The 20,978-nt window shown below is 40.4% G+C and overlaps 1 protein-coding gene across 1 annotated transcript in view; it reads right to left on the bottom strand.

Annotated features, from left to right (window-relative positions):
* LOC118775468 (proton-coupled amino acid transporter 1-like) overlaps nucleotides 1-19,662 on the bottom strand; it is a 33,213-nt gene extending 13,551 nt beyond the window's left edge. The window contains exons 1-11 of the mRNA XM_036525407.1: nucleotides 19,591-19,662; nucleotides 18,754-18,863; nucleotides 17,132-17,255; nucleotides 14,970-15,060; nucleotides 14,380-14,468; nucleotides 13,124-13,213; nucleotides 12,257-12,341; nucleotides 8,649-8,867; nucleotides 7,048-7,146; nucleotides 5,533-5,699; nucleotides 4,363-4,532 (exon numbers count right to left, since the gene is read on the bottom strand). Of these exons, the coding sequence (XP_036381300.1) occupies nucleotides 4,363-4,532; nucleotides 5,533-5,699; nucleotides 7,048-7,146; nucleotides 8,649-8,867; nucleotides 12,257-12,341; nucleotides 13,124-13,213; nucleotides 14,380-14,468; nucleotides 14,970-15,060; nucleotides 17,132-17,255; nucleotides 18,754-18,784 (1,165 nt within the window). The 5' untranslated portion in view covers nucleotides 18,785-18,863; nucleotides 19,591-19,662. The remainder of the gene's footprint in view (nucleotides 1-4,362; nucleotides 4,533-5,532; nucleotides 5,700-7,047; nucleotides 7,147-8,648; nucleotides 8,868-12,256; nucleotides 12,342-13,123; nucleotides 13,214-14,379; nucleotides 14,469-14,969; nucleotides 15,061-17,131; nucleotides 17,256-18,753; nucleotides 18,864-19,590) is intronic.
* Between the last annotated feature and the right edge of the window lie 1,316 nt (nucleotides 19,663-20,978).

Raw genomic sequence — 20,978 nt, 5'->3', positions numbered from 1 at the left:
ATTAGCATATCCATAACGTATAGTTCAAACCACTCCCTGCACCATGTGAGAGAACTACTATAGAAACACCGCTGGAACTGACCTTCAGCAATATGACTTAGAGGGCAAGCCACTTAACGCAGGCAATATATAGGATATGGAACACCGAATCGACATAAGTAGACAAAAGTAATCTGGAAAATTAGACAAAATGCCAACGTGCCCCTTCTCTTTCAACCAACAACATGCAGAGTCTGTCAGCTCAAAATATTTCAAACAGGATACAAACAAAGACACTGATCCAATCGGATCATGTGGAAAGAATTCAGTGAACAAGCAATGCGGAGAAGGGGTTGATCAGTTCTCAGGCATTTTACAGGCATTGTCATGTTCGATCTCGCTAGCAAAGACCAGGAACGTGTGTGAAACTCTGCAGATGAGCCTCACAGAGCTCCAAAGTAGAGCTTGAGGAAATTAAAAGAGTCGAGGCAACCTCCGATGCAGCAATGCACAATCTAATACAAGGAGGAGGGGGATGAGTCTGGGACTTCAGTCCCTTTGGGGAAAAAAAAAATCAATGCTATAAATATCCATGCCAGTGGCTAAAAATACCTTTGCTCTGAAGTGGATCGTTTGTTTTCTAAAGCTTTTTAATGAAAGAAAGAGGGGGAGGGGCATGAGCCCTGCATGTGCCGGATTAATCGCTGGCATTGACAAACTGCTTTTCATGTGCTCTGCAGGGGAAGAGGCAATATCATCTCGCCCCAGTGTCAAAGGAGCTGAGGCGGTAATTACAAATGCACAGAGGGGCTACCAGCCCCATCACACAGCCACCACCCCACATACCACGAAAAACAGGCACCCTTCACATCCTGGGTACAACAAATGAGTTCAGAGCTGAATTAGAGACAATATTAATACTGTTAACTGCACTGAACAACAGCGTGTGACGTCAAACCTCCCAAGCAGTCTAGTTTACTCGGTTACCCATTCAATCAGGAGTCTGAGGGGCTCGTAACCGCAGAAACACAGCCCACTGAAATGCTGAGAGGGGCCGGTGAACCCCTGCCCAGTGGGGCTGTGGTTCAGATCTCAATTGTGAATTGTGGGGCAATACAGTTATACCCCTGAGCGGGGTCACTGGCCTCCACTGCTCCAATAACACACCAGCTGTGCACAAGCAGGTAATATTTCAAACGCTGACTAAGCATGTTTGTGTGTGTGTGTGCGTATGTGTGTGTGCGCGCGCGTGTCTGTATATGTATGTGTATGTATAATATATGAGTATTATGCATACCCATCTATAAATAGAAAAAAAAACATGCTATAAAACAGAAAAATTACAAATTGGATAATTTTTTCTACTTAATTCTTTTGCAGATTATAAATAAAAATTTACAAGTTAAATTGTAGCATATAATTTTTGTAGTAAACATTAAACACTATACTTTACATTGTTTGAAGTTTTAATCCTGAAAACCTGACAGTCATATTTATTCATGTCATGAATCTGTGCGCAATCTTTCGAACTAAATCCAACAAAACTAATCTATACCAAAATCAAGCTTAATGGAAGTTCAATAGAAGCCAAAGAAACCGACAAGGGCAAAGAAACCACTGAATAAACACACTTCAGTCAAATTTTTCATCTGACTCTACATGTTATCATAAATGGAAGCAGAAAAAAGTAAAACTGAAAAGAGTTTGTGGCACAGAGCTCATTTGCTGGTGAAACAGTGGCTTTGACCTCTCCAATGTCAATAAACTAGTCATGACATATATAATTGTCTTGCTTACTGTCATTTTGCCCCTCTCAAGCGAACTCCCATCCACTATTGATTTTCTTCCCTTGTAACACCCCTACTAACCAATCACATGCAAAGTGAAAGACCAAAGACATTAATCACAAAACAGCAAAACATTCAGTTAACCTATTCTTTTTTATGGACAAGTGTACTTGGTAATATTTCTTTGAAGGGTCTTTCATAAGAGCTACATGATCCAATCATAAGCACCATACAACACTTTCATAAGTCAAAAGTCATAGACTGTCATAAGGCATAATTTGTCATCACCGATTCCAGTATGTCATGGTAGTGTCATTAATGCTATTGATCGTGACAAAGCACACCATAGAGTCTATGTCAGTTATTATAAGTGTCTTTGAATGTTATGTGTAGTACTTTATATATATACAGTTATGTGTAGTCTCCTGAATGTCTCCAAAACCAAGGAGATGGTGGTTGACTTCAGGAAGGAAAAGCAGCGCCCCCAGTAAGCGCCACTCAAGATCTAGGGGACTCCAGTGAAAAGAGTAAGCAGCTACAAGTACCTAGGAGTACTAATCTCGGAGGACTTGTCCTGGTCGGAACATATTTCCACAGTGGTGAAGAAGGCTAGGCTGCGCCTGTACCACCTCAGACGGCTGCGAAAATTCAAAATCTCCACAGCTCTACAAGCAGCCTTTTACTCAGCCACCATACAATCTGTGGTTACTGGGAGCATCACAGTCTGGTACGGGAACAGCAGCTCCCAGGACAGGAAGAACTTAATCAGGGTGATCCGTTGTGCCGAACACATTACCAGGACTGCATTGCCTGACCTCCAGGACATCTACATCAGGCAGGTCCAGGGCACAGCGGATTATCAAAGACATTCACCATCCCAACTATAAACTGTTTCAGTGGCTAGCTTCAGAGAAGCGGTTCCGCTCACTGATGGCCAGGACTGAGTGCTTCAGAATAAGCTTCTTTCCTCAGGCAATACGGACAATAAACACCACCACTTAGCCACTTATTCTATATTCCATATAGAACCCAGCAAGACACTTTATATTTCCATGTCGCACAGGTCGTATGGACAGTGAATATTCCTTTTACACCTGTACTGTCTTGTATGCACTTTGTTTTACTGCTTCTGCTGCTCATCATGTTATCTCACTGTATAACATGAATGTCACATTATATCCTCAGGACACTTCATCTGCTCTGTACATAGTATCTGTTGTGTAAATAGTGTATATTCCTTATTCTTTCATACTTTCTCCTATTTTACATTTTTATTTTTCTTCTATTATTATTTATCTCTCTGCTGGTGTGTTGTGTGTCACTTATTTGCACAGTTGGAGTGTTGCAATTACATGTCACTGCTGAGGTACTCTGTGCAACATGCATGTGACAAATAAAGCTACTTCTACTTCTACTTCTACTTATGAATGTGTTATGCAGTGCTTCTGAATGTGTCATGTAGTGTGTCTGTAGGACACATAAAAAGTTTTATTAAACATTCCTATAGTGATTTTGGTGATCTCAAACACATATCAAATGTAAGGAGAGAGCTAAGATATTCAAAGGTATGACAATTTTTACCTAAGATCCTTTTATTCATTGCAGTTGAAAACATTATAATTACCCCTTCAGGATTGTTCTGTGGATATGTGCCGTCATTGTGTCACTACAATATACAATATCACCAACCAGGCAATTCTTCAGATAGGTGAGAATAATAAATAATTCTTCCCACTATGAGTTAGATTTCAGCTGAATGAACACTCAGTTTTCTATTTGCCAAATAAGCAGTCGGACAGCTTGTTGTCTGTGGTTAAAGCTGACTATGCCATAATGTATTTCTAGGCAAACATGCCACCTCTCATTTGAAATGTAACACAAGGCATGCTCGCTTTAAAATAAAGTTATGACCTCCAATCCTCTTAAGGGACACTCTCCTGGAACAAGTGCCGGGGTGAGATGGAGAGAGGAATATGCAGATCTGATGTGTGCTTTAGTCTTTCGCTCATCCAGGATCACGTTCGACTCTCCATTTTCAGGCAGTCATTCTCCATGGCCTTGAACAGACCATATGGGGTATAAGAATAACTTGTTTAGCGGACAGCTAACTGACAATGGAACAAAATGCTTTTAAAATAACCAGCCTCTGGGCTCTCTCTCTCTTTTAATTTTCTAGGTCTGAGGTATGGGTAACAGCTGACCTTGGGCCCACACTTACAGCATAGGTCCCCTCACTGTATAGCTCACCAACCCCCTTACCTCACCATCCCAACCCGTTTCATGGGGACCAGTTCTATTCAGGTTCTTACAAAAAAGAAAAAGCCTCACCAATACACATGTCACAACCCATCTATCAGTTCCACAAGTTATACATGTGATATCATATAACTATGCCTTGTTTTCATTTGCCACACTCAACCACAGCGCCATGGCCCCAGTGAATGTAGGACAGAGTGAAAACATGCTCCATCTCCATCCAGACATGCTGGTCTCAGTCTTTATTGCTCGCTTATGCGCAGACTCCGGTTTTTGTAAGGAGCATGTAAGACCATTTTAGGTGCTGTACTGTGAGAATCCGTTGCAGAGACAGACTTACAGGTTAAAATGACGATCACGGTGCGCATGGCAAGGTCCACAGGAAGCTCCCATCGGTTTGGGACGCAGACCATGACGGGGGGGATCAGAATTTCCGCAGCAACGTAGAACTGCAGGGCGTACGAGATGTAGATCCCGAAAGAGTACAGAAGTTTTACAATCTGGTACATCCTGCACACACACAGACCGGAGAGAGATAGAGTCACTGCAATCCCTTGACACTAGACTGACAATGCATTCCAGGAAACACTATCACATCTCCTCACTGTAAATGTTTCCTATTCAGTACATGTTATACTTGATCCTGGAGTGTCCAGTTTTTCTGTCTCATGTATCTTATGATTACAGTCAAACAGTGAACACAGGTGTAAATGGACCCATTTAATCTGGCAAAACCAGAATGCTGTTATCTACCTACCTGTCAGCTGCCAATTAAATCATGTTTAGATTTTTAATGTATATTAATCTCTTGTTTATATATTGATGACACTATTCATGTATGATGGAATGGAGTGGGATACATGCATATGCCAATATGGGCATGCATGAATGTGTAATTTTTATGCGTGTGCATGATTGAATTTTTAATTCAATGTATTAAATAGTGTATGTAGAATAATGTTGCACTTTGATTCTATTCCACCCTACCCTATCTTTTGCAGCTCTGACCCTTTACCAAGAGTATTATGAGGTTATTGCATTACCTGGGATTATCACAGAGGGGTTTGAAGCTTGAAACTAATCAGTTTGCTTGAATGCATGATAATTAATTGGCCTTATTACAGAGTATGACTAAATGCAAGTATACTGTATTCACAATAAATAAAATACAATTTATATGACAATAGTATAATGAAATATAATCACTGCCAGATATATTCACTTGTATACTTCTCTGATATAGCCAAGTAAAAGTAAAAAAAGTAAAGTCAACTCAACTCAACAGCCCCTTGGTCAGATATTCTCAAGGAATACTGACGGGCCAACACATCAATCCTCAAAACAATCATTTCATTTGTTCTTAAGTGTGTCCTCAGTCTTTGGCTTCTGACCTAAAAGTCAGCCAGTGAAACGGAGGCTATTCCATCTGTAAGACAGTGAAAGCAGCCGGTACGGAGAAGCCCTGCCCTCTTTAACAGTCCAGACATGCACATGTGAAACGATCACTCACCAGCAGCTGGGTAAGTTGAGTGTGATGCTCGCTCCGATCTGATCTCCAAAGCAGAGATAACCAATGGTCCCTAGACTGATGTAGAGCACGGTGATCAGCCCCATGCCCAGGTAGAGGACTGTGCTTAAGGTGTGCGGCTTCTGCATTTTGTTCTCCAGGGGGAGGACCTGGCAGATGCCATAAAACAGAATTTTAAAACTGCCACATTGTGCGAACAACCATACAAAACCTATTGGGGCTCTGTCCATGACCAACTCCTTAAGGTTCGGGTATATAAAGGGAAAGATTTCTGCACTCAGGGAGCCCGTCAGACCGGCCTCCTGCGCATTAAGCGTATAGCCATGTGACTCCGTATAGGGAGCACCGTTAACACGGACTCCTGCGCACCAAGCGTATAGCCACGTGACTCCGTATAGGGAGCACCATTACCACGGACCCCTGCGCACCAAGCGTATAGCCATGTGACTCCGCATTGGTAAGCTGTGTATATTTGCCATCATTTGCACTCTGCCATACTGTTTACTGTAATTCTGGAACTTCTACCTGATGGGAATACTTTTAATTGGGACAATTTGGATTAATAAAAATATTAGCCTTAACCTTTGTTTGTGATTTCTCATTTGGCCATTTCTAATGACGCACGTAGCAGGATTCGAGGTTCATACTGCTTGCCGTACCGCTCGAAACCCACTGAAACTTACGCTCATGGTCAGTCTTAAGTATTGCACTATTCTGACAAGTCTGCAGTCCCTAGGTGGGCCGCCTAACGTATATTCTATGATTTAGAGTATAACACGGCAGCGAGTTATATTAAATGTGCTGGTACGGTATCCTACGTCGTGGACTATGTAGCCTGATCACCTACAAGCCAAAGCGAACTAAGAATTCCTGGGATGCTAAGTAGAATTGGGAATTGGGGAACTAAAACGTAGGTTGGCATAAAATGGAGTCAGATTTGTGATATTTGATAGGCAGATTTTAACATCACTACTTCCAAAGACGCAAACGCACGCATCTGCCTTCAACAGCCACCACTTCCCTCATTGGTTGTGACTGGCTGTCTTACACAATCCTCTCAAAACTCCAACCCTGCATTTATTATCTGTGGAGAGCTGTGAACTAGATTGGGATATCACCCGATTGTGTCACAACACTGTTTCTTTTTAGTTTGTTCCTCTCTCTAATACAGGGGTAGTTAACCCTGGTCCTGCAGCACCAGAGATATTTCTGGCTTTTAATTCTATTGCTATATTTATTAATATGCTCATAATTAAAACAGTTACTATGTTCAATCAATGCACGTGGCTCAGTCTAAACAGTGACATGCTGAATATCTCAAGCACATTGTCATCTGCATTAATTTAATGAAATAATTAATCCAATTACGTAACTAAGAGCTTGGATGGAACAAAAAGCCAGAAACATCTCTGGATGTTGCCTCCAACCCCCCGCTCTAACTGGAACTGCTCACAAGTCAATAAATCAATGATTTTCTTGTTTGCTGTCATAACTTACCACTCCAATCCCTTCAAAGGCAAATATCGCAGTGCCAAAAAAGAGAGGGTAATCCTTGGCATTCCCAATGTACGGCAGAGAAATGGGGTATTGAATGTTCTGAAATTAAAAAAGAAGAAAGATCTCAATGCATTTGATCATCTCATGAGTTTTCATATCACACGTTCATCCTTTCAGAAAAACAGGTTGGTGCATCCATAAATTTTAGCTCTGAACTAAATAATTTATCTGTTGATACATTTTGAATGCAGAATTTGAATAACTTTGAATAAGTTTTTAACATTAATAACTGCAGCAAACGTTTATCGTATTGTAGGGATTAGTAGGGATTATACATTTTGTAGGAATTTAATTTTAGACCTTGCTTCACTATAGCCACTGTAGCAGCTCTACAGAGTAATTTGACAATATATTAAAATATATAGGGCCTTTCATTTTTTCAATCTCACATTTACAGTTGTGTGTTTGTGTGTGGGGGTGGGGGGGGGGGGGGGGGGGGGGGTGGGGACTTGTACCAGAAAATTCACTACACATCAACTGAGGTGTAGAAAGAGGGATTTACTCAACTAATTAAAATGAGGGACAATTACCATAGATTGGCAGATTGGGAATTTTAACAGTAGACTAGAGAAACCCCTAATCTTTTTCAACAATGTGACAGGTATTTTTTAATGACTGCAGTAAGTTAGAGCACAGTGATTCACAGTATGCAACACCCCAGTAGTGGGGTATTAGTTTTCTGCTTGGTCCAAGAGGCATACTGCCCCTTAGTGGTGGACTAACAACACTACCAGTAGCAATTTATTTTGCCAAGGTCTCCTGTCCAAGCCCTAAGCAAGCCCAACCCTATTTAAATTCAGCCAGTAAGCAGGAGAGGACAACAGGGTCATATGGTGTGGCTGTTGGCCAATGTGAGGAGGTCATTTAATCATCTGTCCTATCTGAAACTGCATTCCCATCCTACCAAAATTTACATTTGCATATCACTTGGCAGATGCTCACACAAAGCGAAAGTGACTTACAAAGCAAGAGGACAAGAACACACCTAATGAAGTCACAAGATCAACAGTATACAAAGAACACAAAGACCTCATCTAAACATGTGTCACTCCAACACAAACAGTGCCACAGTGAACACTCAAGTGCTTTAAAAAAAGTTCAATAATAAGTGCAATAATACTCTACAACAGTACACAAGGAGTCATCCCCATATGTTATCTCAGGTGCAGAATTCCTTCAAATGAGGGAAGGCGACACTTACAATGTTTCTAGGTTTACATGTTTTCGCCACATACAGCTGGATATTCACTAAAGCAATTCACATTAAGCACCTTGCTCAAAGGTGTGTCAGCACTGCCGGATATAGAAATGGAGAAAACTAGCTCTTTAACTGCTGCCCCACTCTACATTACATACATTGCATTATAAACGCTATTCAAACATTTTAACCCGGAGCAACTTACACGGCTTACATTTTCACATGTTATTCATTCACACAGCTGGATACTTACCGAAGCACCTTGCTCAAAGAAACCTGGGAATGAAGTTGGTATCAAACTCTGCTCCATACCCAGTATGCCACACTCTGCATTTGCACTCACTGTTAGGGAGTACCAGTAGATGAGGACCACACTGCAGCACATGGCCAAGTTGGCCACCAGGGACAGCGGTGCCAAGTACTTGAGGTTCCGCGTGAACACCAGCAGGATGACGAAAGGCAGGAAACAGAGCATGTAGAGCCGGGAGTCGAAGCTGGGCGTGATCACAGCCGTCTGGTTGCTCTGACAGCCCATCGTGGTCGCGTTGGCTGCCTCTACGACCTGAGGGGAGAGAATTACTGTCACTCTCCCCATCCAACGCTGCTTGTGCCACATCATTACCTGCCATCTGAAAGACAGCAGTCCTGGGCGATCCTCTCAGGTAGCTCCTTAGTAAAAATGAGAAGATTCAATCCATCAACTGAAATGCCATGCCTGAAGTAACTGGTAAGCACATCCTCACTGACTGTAATACTGAAATGATGTCATTAATGGATATGTGAATCTGATTTCTTGGGAGATGAACACAAAAAACAGAATTTATGAGGTAATATCTCGATACACATTGAGTATACAATAGATCTAGAAAGTTTACGCATCCTTTCAAAATGTCTTGTTTTTAGTGTCTTAAAGGCTAAAATAAAAACAAGCTTATATAGCTTTAATTACACATTGTAACAAACAATATCTAAGTGAAAATCAAATGCCTCAGTTTTTCCAAAACAAATTTTAAAAATGAAAAACTTTGAATGTCTTGGTTGATTAGTCTGCACACCCTTCAATTAATAATTGGTGGAAGCACCTTTTTCTTTGATAGCTGCAGTGTTTCTGTTTGGGTAGGTCTCTACTACCTTCTCATATCCATCATTTTGCAATATTCTCTCATTCTTCTTTACAGTAGACTACAGTAGAGTTCACTTAAATTGTGAGGGGAATGCTTGTGAACAGCTTTCATCAGGTCAGTCCAAAGATTTCCAGTAGGGTTGAGGTCAGGGCCCTGACAGGGCCATTTCAGGACATTCACCTTCCTTTTTCTTAGCCATTCCACTTCGGATTTGGTTGTGCATTTTGGGTCATTTTCATGCTTAAAGATGAAATGCTTTTTTGCAGAGGGTAGGTGGTTTTTCTCTAAAATCTTTTGGAATTCTGCACTATTCATTTTCCCCTCTATCCCCACCAGAGCTCCTGTCCCTACTGAAAAGAAACAGCCCAACAGCATGATGCTGCCACCACCATGCTTGACAGTAAGGACTGTATTCTTAGGCTGATGGGCTGTGTTTACTTTGCACAAAACATATTGTTTGGAATTAAGCCCAAAAAATTGTACCTTAGTCTCGTCAAACCACAAGACCTTTTACCACATGACAACAGGAGATTCAGAGATCCATAATTCAGATGAGGCTGGATGTTCTTCTTTGTGAGAAGTGGCTTCCATCTTACCACCCTACCCAACAGCTCTAAATTGTGGAGAATACATGAAATTATTACTATGTGCATATGGTAGCCAGTCCTTGCCATGAAGTCCTGCACCTCTTTTAATGTTGCTGTTGGCCTCTTGGTGGCCTCCCTGTTGACTTTCCTCCTTCCGCGGTCATCCATCTTGGAGAGACAGCCTGAAATAGGCAAGATCCTGGTGGTGCCATATTTAATACATTTCTTGATTATGTTGTGTACTGTGTTCTCTGATACATTTAATTCATTCAGTATCTTTTTATAACCTTCTCCTGACCTGTATCTTTCAACATGTTGATCCTGGAGTTGTTCTCGTAACTCCTTGTTGCCAATAGTTGTTCCCATAAACTGGCAACTAAGAAACATGGAAACCTGCTGAGAAAACCTACAGGAGCTGCTGGTTGTATCCTGAACTAATCACAGTCACTTCGGTTGGTAACAGGTGAAGTCAATTATCTTTGGGCCTGATTTGAATAGTGAATGGTTAGACCTGAGCACAATTACATCTTCCATAATAAAGGGTGTGCAAAATAAACTGATGCAACCAAAGTGTTTCTATTTTAAATTGATATTCAGAAATGTGTTGCCTTTTCTTTTTACTTTGAAATTTTGAAAGGGTGTATAAACTTTCTAGATCCAGTCTATGTAAAGTTAAACATGGCTATGGGGGTACAGGGTAACTTTCTTCTGTAGTTATGTTTTTGACAGCCGTAATCTAAAATAACTTGCTTTAAAAATACATTAACCTGGGAAAACACACTGCTTTTCAAAATAAAGAACCATGTGTTTTTACTACTCAACATCAGTAAAGAAAGATATATCCATATAACATGATCAACATACACATTTCTTTATTAAAATGCAACCCCTCTGTAACAAGATAATTACCATTTATTAAATCTAGGATTAGTGTTCCAGAGAATAAGTAATCCAACCATTCACTCTGTTCAAATGCTCCCACGGCATACTTTACATGTAACAAAAACAGAAAATAGAGAGCATGTTTTCTGTCTTGCCATGTGCCTAATGTTCAAATTACTCAAAGAGTACACATAAGGGAAATCCAGTTATCTTTTGCTCCAATAATTTTGTGATGGATTTCCTATGTGCACAAGGCAGTGAAACTCCATTCTTTACACAACAAAGCATAACCATCCCATCCCAGTCGTGACATGTGTGCACAAGCACAGTTTTTATTCAACAAAGACTAACTTTGGTGTTGATCCATTCTGAGAGGTACAGTGATGATTGGCAGCTTAAATTCACTTCAGCAGTGACAGCGTCCAACTACATGTGCAGATGACTGTGTCAAAGTAAAACACTGCCCTCTTGTGGCAACTAATCAGGCTGAGGGAAAAAACAGGGAAGGGCTCTGAATGCTGCCTGTGTTTTTTTTTTTTTTTTGGTGCTCTTACACGTGACCATCATGACACACTCACAAAAACTCATTGATCATTGATCAAAACCAAGATTATGCAAATCAGCATGAAGATGATGAAATATTCAGCCAGTTCTCAATCAGTAGCAAGTAGCAAGAGACAAAAACATTCAGGCAAGAAGATGTTCAAGTAATATTAAAATGCAATGCTTGGAGAGAATGTATATTTCATATTATTTACATCAGACAAAAATAATAATTATCACACGTTCAGGTAAAGTACCTTGCTCACTCGCACAACAGTGGATTCAAACAACAATCCTTTATTTAAGAGTCTAAGTTCCCTTACTACCGTTCCAAAATACAGAAAGGCACATAATGCTTATGGTGACTGTGGGAAACAGAGGCAAGTTTCCTTTTCCTTCTGCTCCTTCATTCTCTGAGTGTATGTTCCACACAGCCAATCAGTGTCTAGGCCAATCAAAAGTCAAACAAGGGTAAACAACCCATCTTAAGCCCTGTTTTGACTCTCATGACAGCCCCGTTATAATACTGACCACAACCTTAGCAATCTGTGACATCCTTCTCACAAAACTACCAGTATTTGGTTCATATCACTGACAAAACAGATAATTAGTCATGAATTTCAAGACTATGGAAATATTTCAGGTACTTTAAGACTGGTCAAGCATTTCAATCAATGGGTTAAAAACTAAGCATCACCTTTAAAAGCACTATCCCTAGGATCAGATATTCACAATATAAAGGCAACATTTAAGGAACATTGGTTGTGCAGAGGCATTCCTGGTTGGAATGTTTACCTGGGAGAAAGGTGTCTAACCTGTTTGATGTTTTCGCTGAGGAACACAAAGTAGGCGCAGCAGAAGCCAAGCTGGGTGATGACCAGGAACACATTCACCAGGCGTCTGGGGGATGGGAGGGGAGAGGATGGTGAGGACACACCAGAGATACTGTAACACTGGAGGACACAAGGGAGGAAAAAAGGTTGGGAAGGCCCAAGAGACACTGTAATACAAGGATACAAGACAGGAAAGTGTGATAAGAACACTGTACCACTAAAGGATAAGTTCACTTAGCAGATTGAAAAGGCCATATTTGATGAAGTTTTGGGCACAAGACAACACACAATTCAGTTGTGGTAAGCAGCAGGGTAAGGATGAATTTAAGGACTAGTTATTGAAAGGTTGGTGATGGACCATCGAGGGACATGGGTTCATCTTGGGGAGAGACTAAAAAACCCGCCAAGGGCAGTCCAGCACGGCAAAGACTTATGTTGCGGCCTTAAGGTCCACAGAGAGCGAAGAGGAGGAAGTAAGTATTGAAGAGCAGATAATTAAACAGTCTCTTGAGAGCAGTGAGAATGTCACACATTGAAGCCACAAGTGTCAGGAATCCAAGGACACAAGCAACAATGTCACTGAATGATAAATATATTGCTTATGAGACTAGACTGCAAAAGGTTGACTGTAGCACGCTGAGAATTTGGTGCGGGTGTGAAAAAATGCAAAAAACACCCTTACGTCCACCTTGCAATGGGCGCACATGTGACAAGTCTACAATGTACAGACATGCTTAAGCAACACCTGACCGACCTATCATGAGCCTGACACATTTCGCACACACTATTTGAGGCCATGTTAAGCCAACACAACACATTTTAGACATTCCTCATATCTGACCAAATTACCTTCCCCAAATCGAGTGCCTACTCATCCAGGAGATGTTTTCCATGCTGTATTCCAACACCTCCCCATAAGTCAAAAACGGTTTCCCTTTCCTAGGTAGAGAAACAAGGCATGGATGGTTTAGACCACTTTACACACAAAAAACAGACCACAAAACACACATCACCAAAAGCACTCTTCGATCATTAGTCCAGCTTGCAAAGTAACGCTTAGTACACTGTTATTATTATTACTGAACCAATCCTAAAGAAAAAAAGAATAGTACATGTTTTCACTGTCTCCATCAACATTTTCACTTCTCTCTTCTCAGAAAATGTCCTAACTGTCATCAGAACATCAATGACAGTAATAATACCAACAATAATAATACACACATACCATTTTGACTTTTCAAAATGAAAAATGTTCAGAAGCACTTCATGTTTTTGATGAATGGAATGTATCTCTCCTCTTGTAGAGCACTTCAGGGTTGCTCTGATTCATGCACTGAGAGGAGCTGTTGTTAAAGTAATTACTGTGGTGCACTGCCAGTTGTTCAAACGTGGTCTGATGTTTTCTGTGCATACTGTTGTTTATATGGCTTTTTCATATGCCTTTATGCTCCTTTGTATTGTACACTGTTCTTGGTTAGAGCCTCTGCTAAATGACTAAAAGCAGATACAAATGCCTCCTTGTATGGCAACAGTTTTTAAAAGCAAGTGTATATCTAAAGGGACAGCAAACTAAACCTTTAATTTACTGACCTCCCTGGTTGGCATATTTCAGTGTAGCTGGCACTGTTTCAGATGAGCCGACTAGGACCTAGGTATTCATGCCCATCCCCAGTTAAGGCCATGGAACTGGGGACTCTACATTCAAAATTCCAACAATTTCCCCTGGATCCAGCCAACAGCCAATTTTTCATGAGGTTCAACTGACTAGTTAAATGCAAGAGTTACTTTTATATTCTATACAAACATAATTTCATTTTACCCCAGTTTTGGTGATCACTAAACTTACAGCATTGTGTTTGTGAAGAAGAAGAAAAAAGAAGTGCTTGCATTTGAGGACAATTAGCGACAAATGTTGATCAGCTTTCCAGGCTTTAAGTGCTGTGCCTAAGCCCCATCCAGTTGTTTGATTTCCAGCACTTAGTGGTTGCAGTGCAGAGGAGCTCGCAACAGGTGATAGCATGGAAAATCCTCTTGGTGCAAGATCATTGTAAGAGCACAGCGCAGACATGACACAAGGGAAAAAGAGTAAATACAAGAGAATTTACTTGGCACTTAGGCAATGAGAGCATCTCACAAGGACGTTCATGCAATGGACAGCAATGATCCCCATCACCAGGAGACTCAAGGGTCCCAGCTGCAGAGAAACAAACAAAACAAGAAGACTAAGATTAAGAGCCATTTCAGCTCTCTACAGCATAATAAAGCAAGTCAACTTAACAGGTGTCTGAAAAATAAATCATTAAAAATATTACCATCTTCACACTTCCATTTCTGCATTAACTGTTTGAAAGATCACAGAAACTGTCCAAGTGATGCTTTCATTCCAGTCCCCTGAAAAACACCTTTGTCTGATGCTCAGACCCATCATCTACAGTGAGACATTCTGTACATTCATGTTTAAAGCAGACCGCATCAGATATGAGTACATATCTGTGGGATTTTCATGCTAATGTCCTGAAAAATAACTGTATTTTCATAGGAAACAGCACTCAAACAAGATGCCTGAAGCAGTTTTAAAGAACATATATACACAAAAACCATAAAATACTATATAACTAGATTAACACATCAGGTGAAGTAGGCATACCTCCTTATTGTCCCCTGGTTTTCTCAATGAGTCTGATTGGCTACCTACCACAAGTCCCGCATTTTTGACAGCCAATGGCAAGCCAAGTAGCCCCGTGCCAATGTTACCCTTGATTAGGTGGATCAGTGTTTGAGAAAACCTGTGGAGACAGAGAAAACCCAGAAACTTAAAGACAGACTCAAGACACTTAATCACTTTAACCTCTTTGAGGAGACACAGGAATTATAATATTTTAAAAGGGACTAATAAAGTGGACAATGGATGCTATTTTAAGATAAGTTCTGTTAGCAGAACAGGGAAAAAAACAGACAGAAATTAAAGGGTAAAGGTAAATTCCACACTGACACTAGCATGTATTTTTTCCACTCAGAATTATTAATACATAGAGAGGGGAAGCCGAGAGTCATAGAGCCAGAAACAAGACCTGATACAGTGCTAGACACACTCCACAGACTATGGACAGAATGATGAGGACATCTGAACTGAATGGCCTGTTCTTGCCATTAAACTTCAATGATGCAATAAATGCAGCAAACGTACATCGATTGTGGCATGTGTACTGGGACGCAAACATCGCAGTCATGGACCTTGAAAGACTCTTAATATAATTCCACAGAAAACATTAATTCAACAATCACCCCCAATCGACAGGCTATCAGCTTTTAAAAGGTGCTATGGCAGTGCCATAACTAAAGACTTACCTAGGGTCTAACACAGGCCTTGCCAACCTCGGGCATAACAGTTCAGTGCAAATACTGATGCATGGCTATGATATGATATGAGCCACTATATGACATTCAATGTTATTCAGTGCGATTCAATTTGATGCACTATCATGTAATACAATAAGATTTGAAGCAATGCACTTCAATGCAATATGATTTGATGCACTATAATTTAATGCAATATGATTTGATGCTCTGCAATTCAATAAAATACTATTTAAGGCAGTGTAATTCAATGCAACATGATTTTATGCATCACAATTCAATACAATTTGATGCACTGTAATTGAATGCAACACAGTTTGACGCACTATAATATAATGTGATAGGATTTAATTCACTAATTTAATGCACAACTGATCAAACAAGCAGTCAATGTGAGAAACTAAATCACAAGTTTAAAATTCTACTTGAGCAGTACAGTCATCTTCTATATAGTTGAAGAAATGTTCGCTGAAAAAAAGAAAAATTACAAATTAACTTTCTATCCAGTAAATGAACACAAAAATGTATCTGAACAGATATTACATTGACCTTTGTTCACTTTGAATAGGTATCAGTGGTTGTGTATTGGGTCAGAGAGAGGTTTCAAGCACTGAATCAACAGTAACAATGAACTGCTCACCTCCAACGTTCGGCAATGAAGTTATATTATACTGCCGCTTATATTAATTACACAGCAATTAAACTAACATGGAGCCAGGTTCACCTACAAATATGCTCATTCTTCATTGAATTTGGAGACCTCTAGCCTTTCTTGGCATTACAGAAACGGAAACTAAGATGTAGTACTACAGCAAACAGACTACCTTTTTGACACTGGAATGACTTCAGTTTGGCTGTGCAATGTAATCTCAGCTAATGAGCTGCTTGGCTGTCAGATGCTGATGAATGAGGAGTCACTGAGGACACCGGAACGAGGTCTGGTTTCTGTTTCTGAAGGCAGGCTGCTACTAAATTTGAAGAGTCTGAATCCTCAACACAGGCATCCTACTGTCAACTCCTTGTGGTCCTTTCTGTTTATACGCATATGGGATGCAGCAACTGAAAAATACATCATTTCCACTTTGCTGTAAAATATGCCTCTAATCAGGAAGTAAAAATTGTGGCAACACGGATGTCCGCGTATTCAGATTCAGTGTTCATAGTTTGTACATATTAGCAGTAATTCTATGTCTATGTGCTTGTGGTTCTTGTTGCTCTTATGATCTGCATTTAAGGTACCTCACTGTGGTGGTTTTAAAAACTGATGTGAGTATCCACCTAAGAAATAATTCTAAAAAATAATAATAGGCTGTCACCGCAAAATTCCGCAGGCAGCTGAAATGGCGAGGTAGTTGACTTTGGCAGCCACCGCAATAACATGCTTCCAAAGGCAGCATTACCATGCACGCAGATAGCATTTTTCATTAACTTTCCCTGTGAGGCCTGAGGTAAAGGTCAAGGCCAGAGTTTCCAAATGCAGTACGGTGTGAACATCCTTACGAAGAGCCGCCTTTGCCTCCAATCCTCTCATACTGGCTCTGGAGGTGGGAGGGGCCTTGAGGGACTGTGGGAGAGAGAGCTGTCTCTTCTGTAGGGCTTCCCGGTATGCTGGTCAGCACAGCGCCTGGGGAAACACACACAGAGACACAGATACGTATATGCACATGCACGCACACACACACACACACACACACACACACACACACACAGGCATGCACACAGAGACACACACAAATATACACATAGCCACATATACACACAGATACACAAACACACAGACAGACAAAAACAAGCAAACACACATATACACACACACATAGACACACATACCAAGACACACATGTACATACAAACACACAGAAGCACACACACACACACACTGGTTATCTCTCACAAAGTTACAATCACATGATGAAGCTTTTCCCATGAGCTGAAGGGGCTGTCCTACTTAGACAATCTGAGAAAAACAGATCACAAATAAAGATCATTTTACTAAAAAAAGTTTTGTTTTAAGACATCTCAAAATTTAGTAATAATTTGAGCATGACAAAACCCACTGAGTTTGGGCAAAAAAACCAAATGACCAAAAACTCAAACTTAAACAGGAGTACAACATGTACTGTAGCCTAAAACTGCAGACAAGGCACGCTAGTGAGCTAATGTAAGCATGTCAGACACATGCCAGTTACAGAAAGCACCAACCAAAAGGCAAATTCTAATGTCTGCTTTACTACACATTCCCACAGAGGACAGGGTTCAAGGAAATTCAGTACAACAAATCAGATTAACCAGCTGAGGGAATGTCTCCCAACTGTGCATCTTGCATTCCTAAAAAAGCCCAAAGAAAATACACCCTGGCTGATGAACTGACTATGAAATTACGCGAGCTGTCAATACAAATCATATTGTTGTTAATCTGAGCAACTGAAGATGATAGGAAATAGAAACAGGAAATAGCTATGAGAAAAGACTGAGATAAATTCACTTTCCCTTTCCAAATACTGTTTGAGTCACCAGATCAATTTGTGAAATATACCAAATGAGACATTTGACTGGGCTGGCAAGATTTCTACAGTTCTTTCATGAAGAGTAATGGTCAAATGTGTACTTATGATGAATGCAAATTGAAATGTCACAAATGTGGTTTCTACTTGGATTTAGCTGAGATTAAATGTTTGACAACAAATCTAAGAAATTCAGTTAGAGTGTGCATGTATTACAGTATTAAATAATGAAAATAAAATGAAATATATTTCAAATTTGAAATATTAAATTTGGACAACAAATGGTTTTATATAAACCACTAAAATCCATGAACATTGGCCTGAATGGCCAGCAAGTAAAAAGAAATCCTGAACAGTGAGATCCAAATTTGGCTTGCAATGCATGAGGCATGGTCAGAGAGGACAGAATTTTGCCTTAAATCTTAGCATAAATCATTATCACATACATAGCTCTGGTTACAACTCTGCTCTGAGTATCAAGGCTGAAAACCAGTGCTGTTTATACAAAGGCACAGCTGCAGGGATGCAGACCTACCTTTTATCTAGAGATAATGACAACAGGAGACATTCTTGCTAGACCCGATTCCTACAGTGGAAAGCTGGAATTAGGTAAATTACCATCAAAAGCGTTGCTTTTGTCCTTGGTCATGGTAGTCTCGACGGTACAGCGTGTAGCCCAGAGCTTCTAAGATACCTGTGATAGAGTGTGCCCTCCCTGCATCCAGCCACTGCAATGACACCACAAAAATGACCGTGATTACTGTAGCCGGGCCATCTGGAGAGGATATTAAAGGAAAATGGTGCCTGGGGGATGTGAAGAGTACTCTACACCATGAAGCTCAGTTGAAAAACACAATGCGGTTTCATTTCGATAAATCATATAATTTTGGAATGTGATTCTTTGAAGAAACCTCTGTGCATTTCTGTGGCTGATGATACCAAAAGGTCAGCTCTACAACAATCATTCCTTTTTTGAAGACACAACATCAGCCAAACATCAGATGAACAGGTCAGAACTAGGTTTGTGGTCATCCAGAATTTCATCCAGAAGACAGAGATCTTCACACTTGATTTCTAGAGTGTTTTCAGCACCACAAATGAAATCGAGGTTTATATTCATTCACCGATTCCACTCTTGCAATATGTTCATTTACACAGTAAAGGAGGTAAATAATTCATTTTCTTAATTGCTTCATTCTACTGTATCTCAGGGTACAGTAGAATGAAGCAATTTTTAGGGTACACCTAAAAATACCAGAAACATTTGGTTGGTAATTATATAATTTTGTCTGAAATAGCTAGGTTAACAAACAAGATACTCTCTCGTGTCTTCAGGGACCAAAGTTTAATACTGCTGTGATGACAACCTCTACATCTCAGGCAAGAACAGAAATTTGATTGAGTAACCAACATCAATTTATTCCTTTTTGAAAGGTATTGCACAAAACTACTTACCCTTTCCTCTCCCGGAACCTCTCCTGGAACAGTTAGGTAAACTTCACATTTCCAGGTCAAACTCAATTACAGCACAATTCTCTCAACTTGAAGTGGGCAAACGATGTGAGCCGATGTGAAATGAAAAGCTATTGCAAACGGTGAGATAAAATTCAAAGACCAGAGAGGACACTAGAGGATGAAATTCTCCCAAGTGTCGTTGTGCAGGAACATCCCGGGCTGAGCTGTAAGCTACTGGCTTGAAGTGACAGCTCTCCAACTCACATCCCACAAATTGCATTAATTGCTTTCCGTTCCACCCCCTCCTTAAATCAGACTGAACAATGTCTTCATAAACGGTTTCATACACGCTATGTGTTTGTGTTGCACTAATAATACTTTTGCTGCAGTTAAAACTAATCTCAAATTCGAACTACAGCAAAATTAGAAAAAAAAAAACAGAATGCACACTTTTCCTTGTCACTGTAGCTATGTGTTTAAATAAAACATAGCCTACTTCAAAGACTCGTTGCCTCTGCCCAGTTCTGACGTTATATAGCAAGCGAGATATTTGGAGGAGTTGGGAAGGGTCGGTTTGTAACCTACGCTTTATATAAAGAAGGCAAGCAGTATGGATGCAAACGCTGTTCATTAGTTTAGCTGAAGGCAGGAACACCCAAAAGCAATACTGAGTGACAACATTTAACTTTCTGACGAATCAAACGGTAACAACGCACAAGAAATCAAACAGACACGGCACCACAGTCACGACGGACGAAACCGCAATATCCGGAAGCATATCCTGGGTACCAGTAACCACCTGGTAGGCTACTGTAGCTAGCGACCTTGTCACACATTAGCCTATAATCAATAGAGCCGCAAGATTACAGATCCTGTCTTAGTCTAAAAAAGTGAGAGATAATTCGTTTTCCCACTATAAATGACTTTTATGCCCCCTGTTGCTGAAACTACATATCAATAGATCTGGTCCGAAAATACGGATACAACGTTACCGTCACTTTCAGATGTAGTATTCCTTAGCTTACAGCAGCCGCTGATCAGCGACCGCAGCTCACCGCGGAGATGTGTGGAGCGTTCAAGTCCCTGATTTTGGTATGATCACATGTGTTCAGAATATCGGTCAGCTGACCGTGTAGTTATGGAAACGTTTATTTGCGCCACAAAACTTCAAAATAAATGAGCGATTATCAGATCGGAATAAGTACCTGAGATTCATCGCGCACATGCGAATTAATGTTGCTAAAAATACTGCTATCCGCAGTAACAAGGGAAAAAAGACAAGACCGAAAGAAGTTGCAGTGCAAAGTTGAAATTCAGGTAATTTGCAGCACTGATTTAACACATTACCTATGTAGGCTATGTCAGTGTTTTTAAAGAGTAAAATGCTG

This window comes from Megalops cyprinoides, chromosome 3, assembly GCF_013368585.1.
Source record: "Megalops cyprinoides isolate fMegCyp1 chromosome 3, fMegCyp1.pri, whole genome shotgun sequence".
NCBI classification, from domain to species: Eukaryota; Metazoa; Chordata; class Actinopteri; order Elopiformes; family Megalopidae; genus Megalops; species Megalops cyprinoides.
This window is presented reverse-complemented; position numbering and strand designations above follow the sequence as displayed.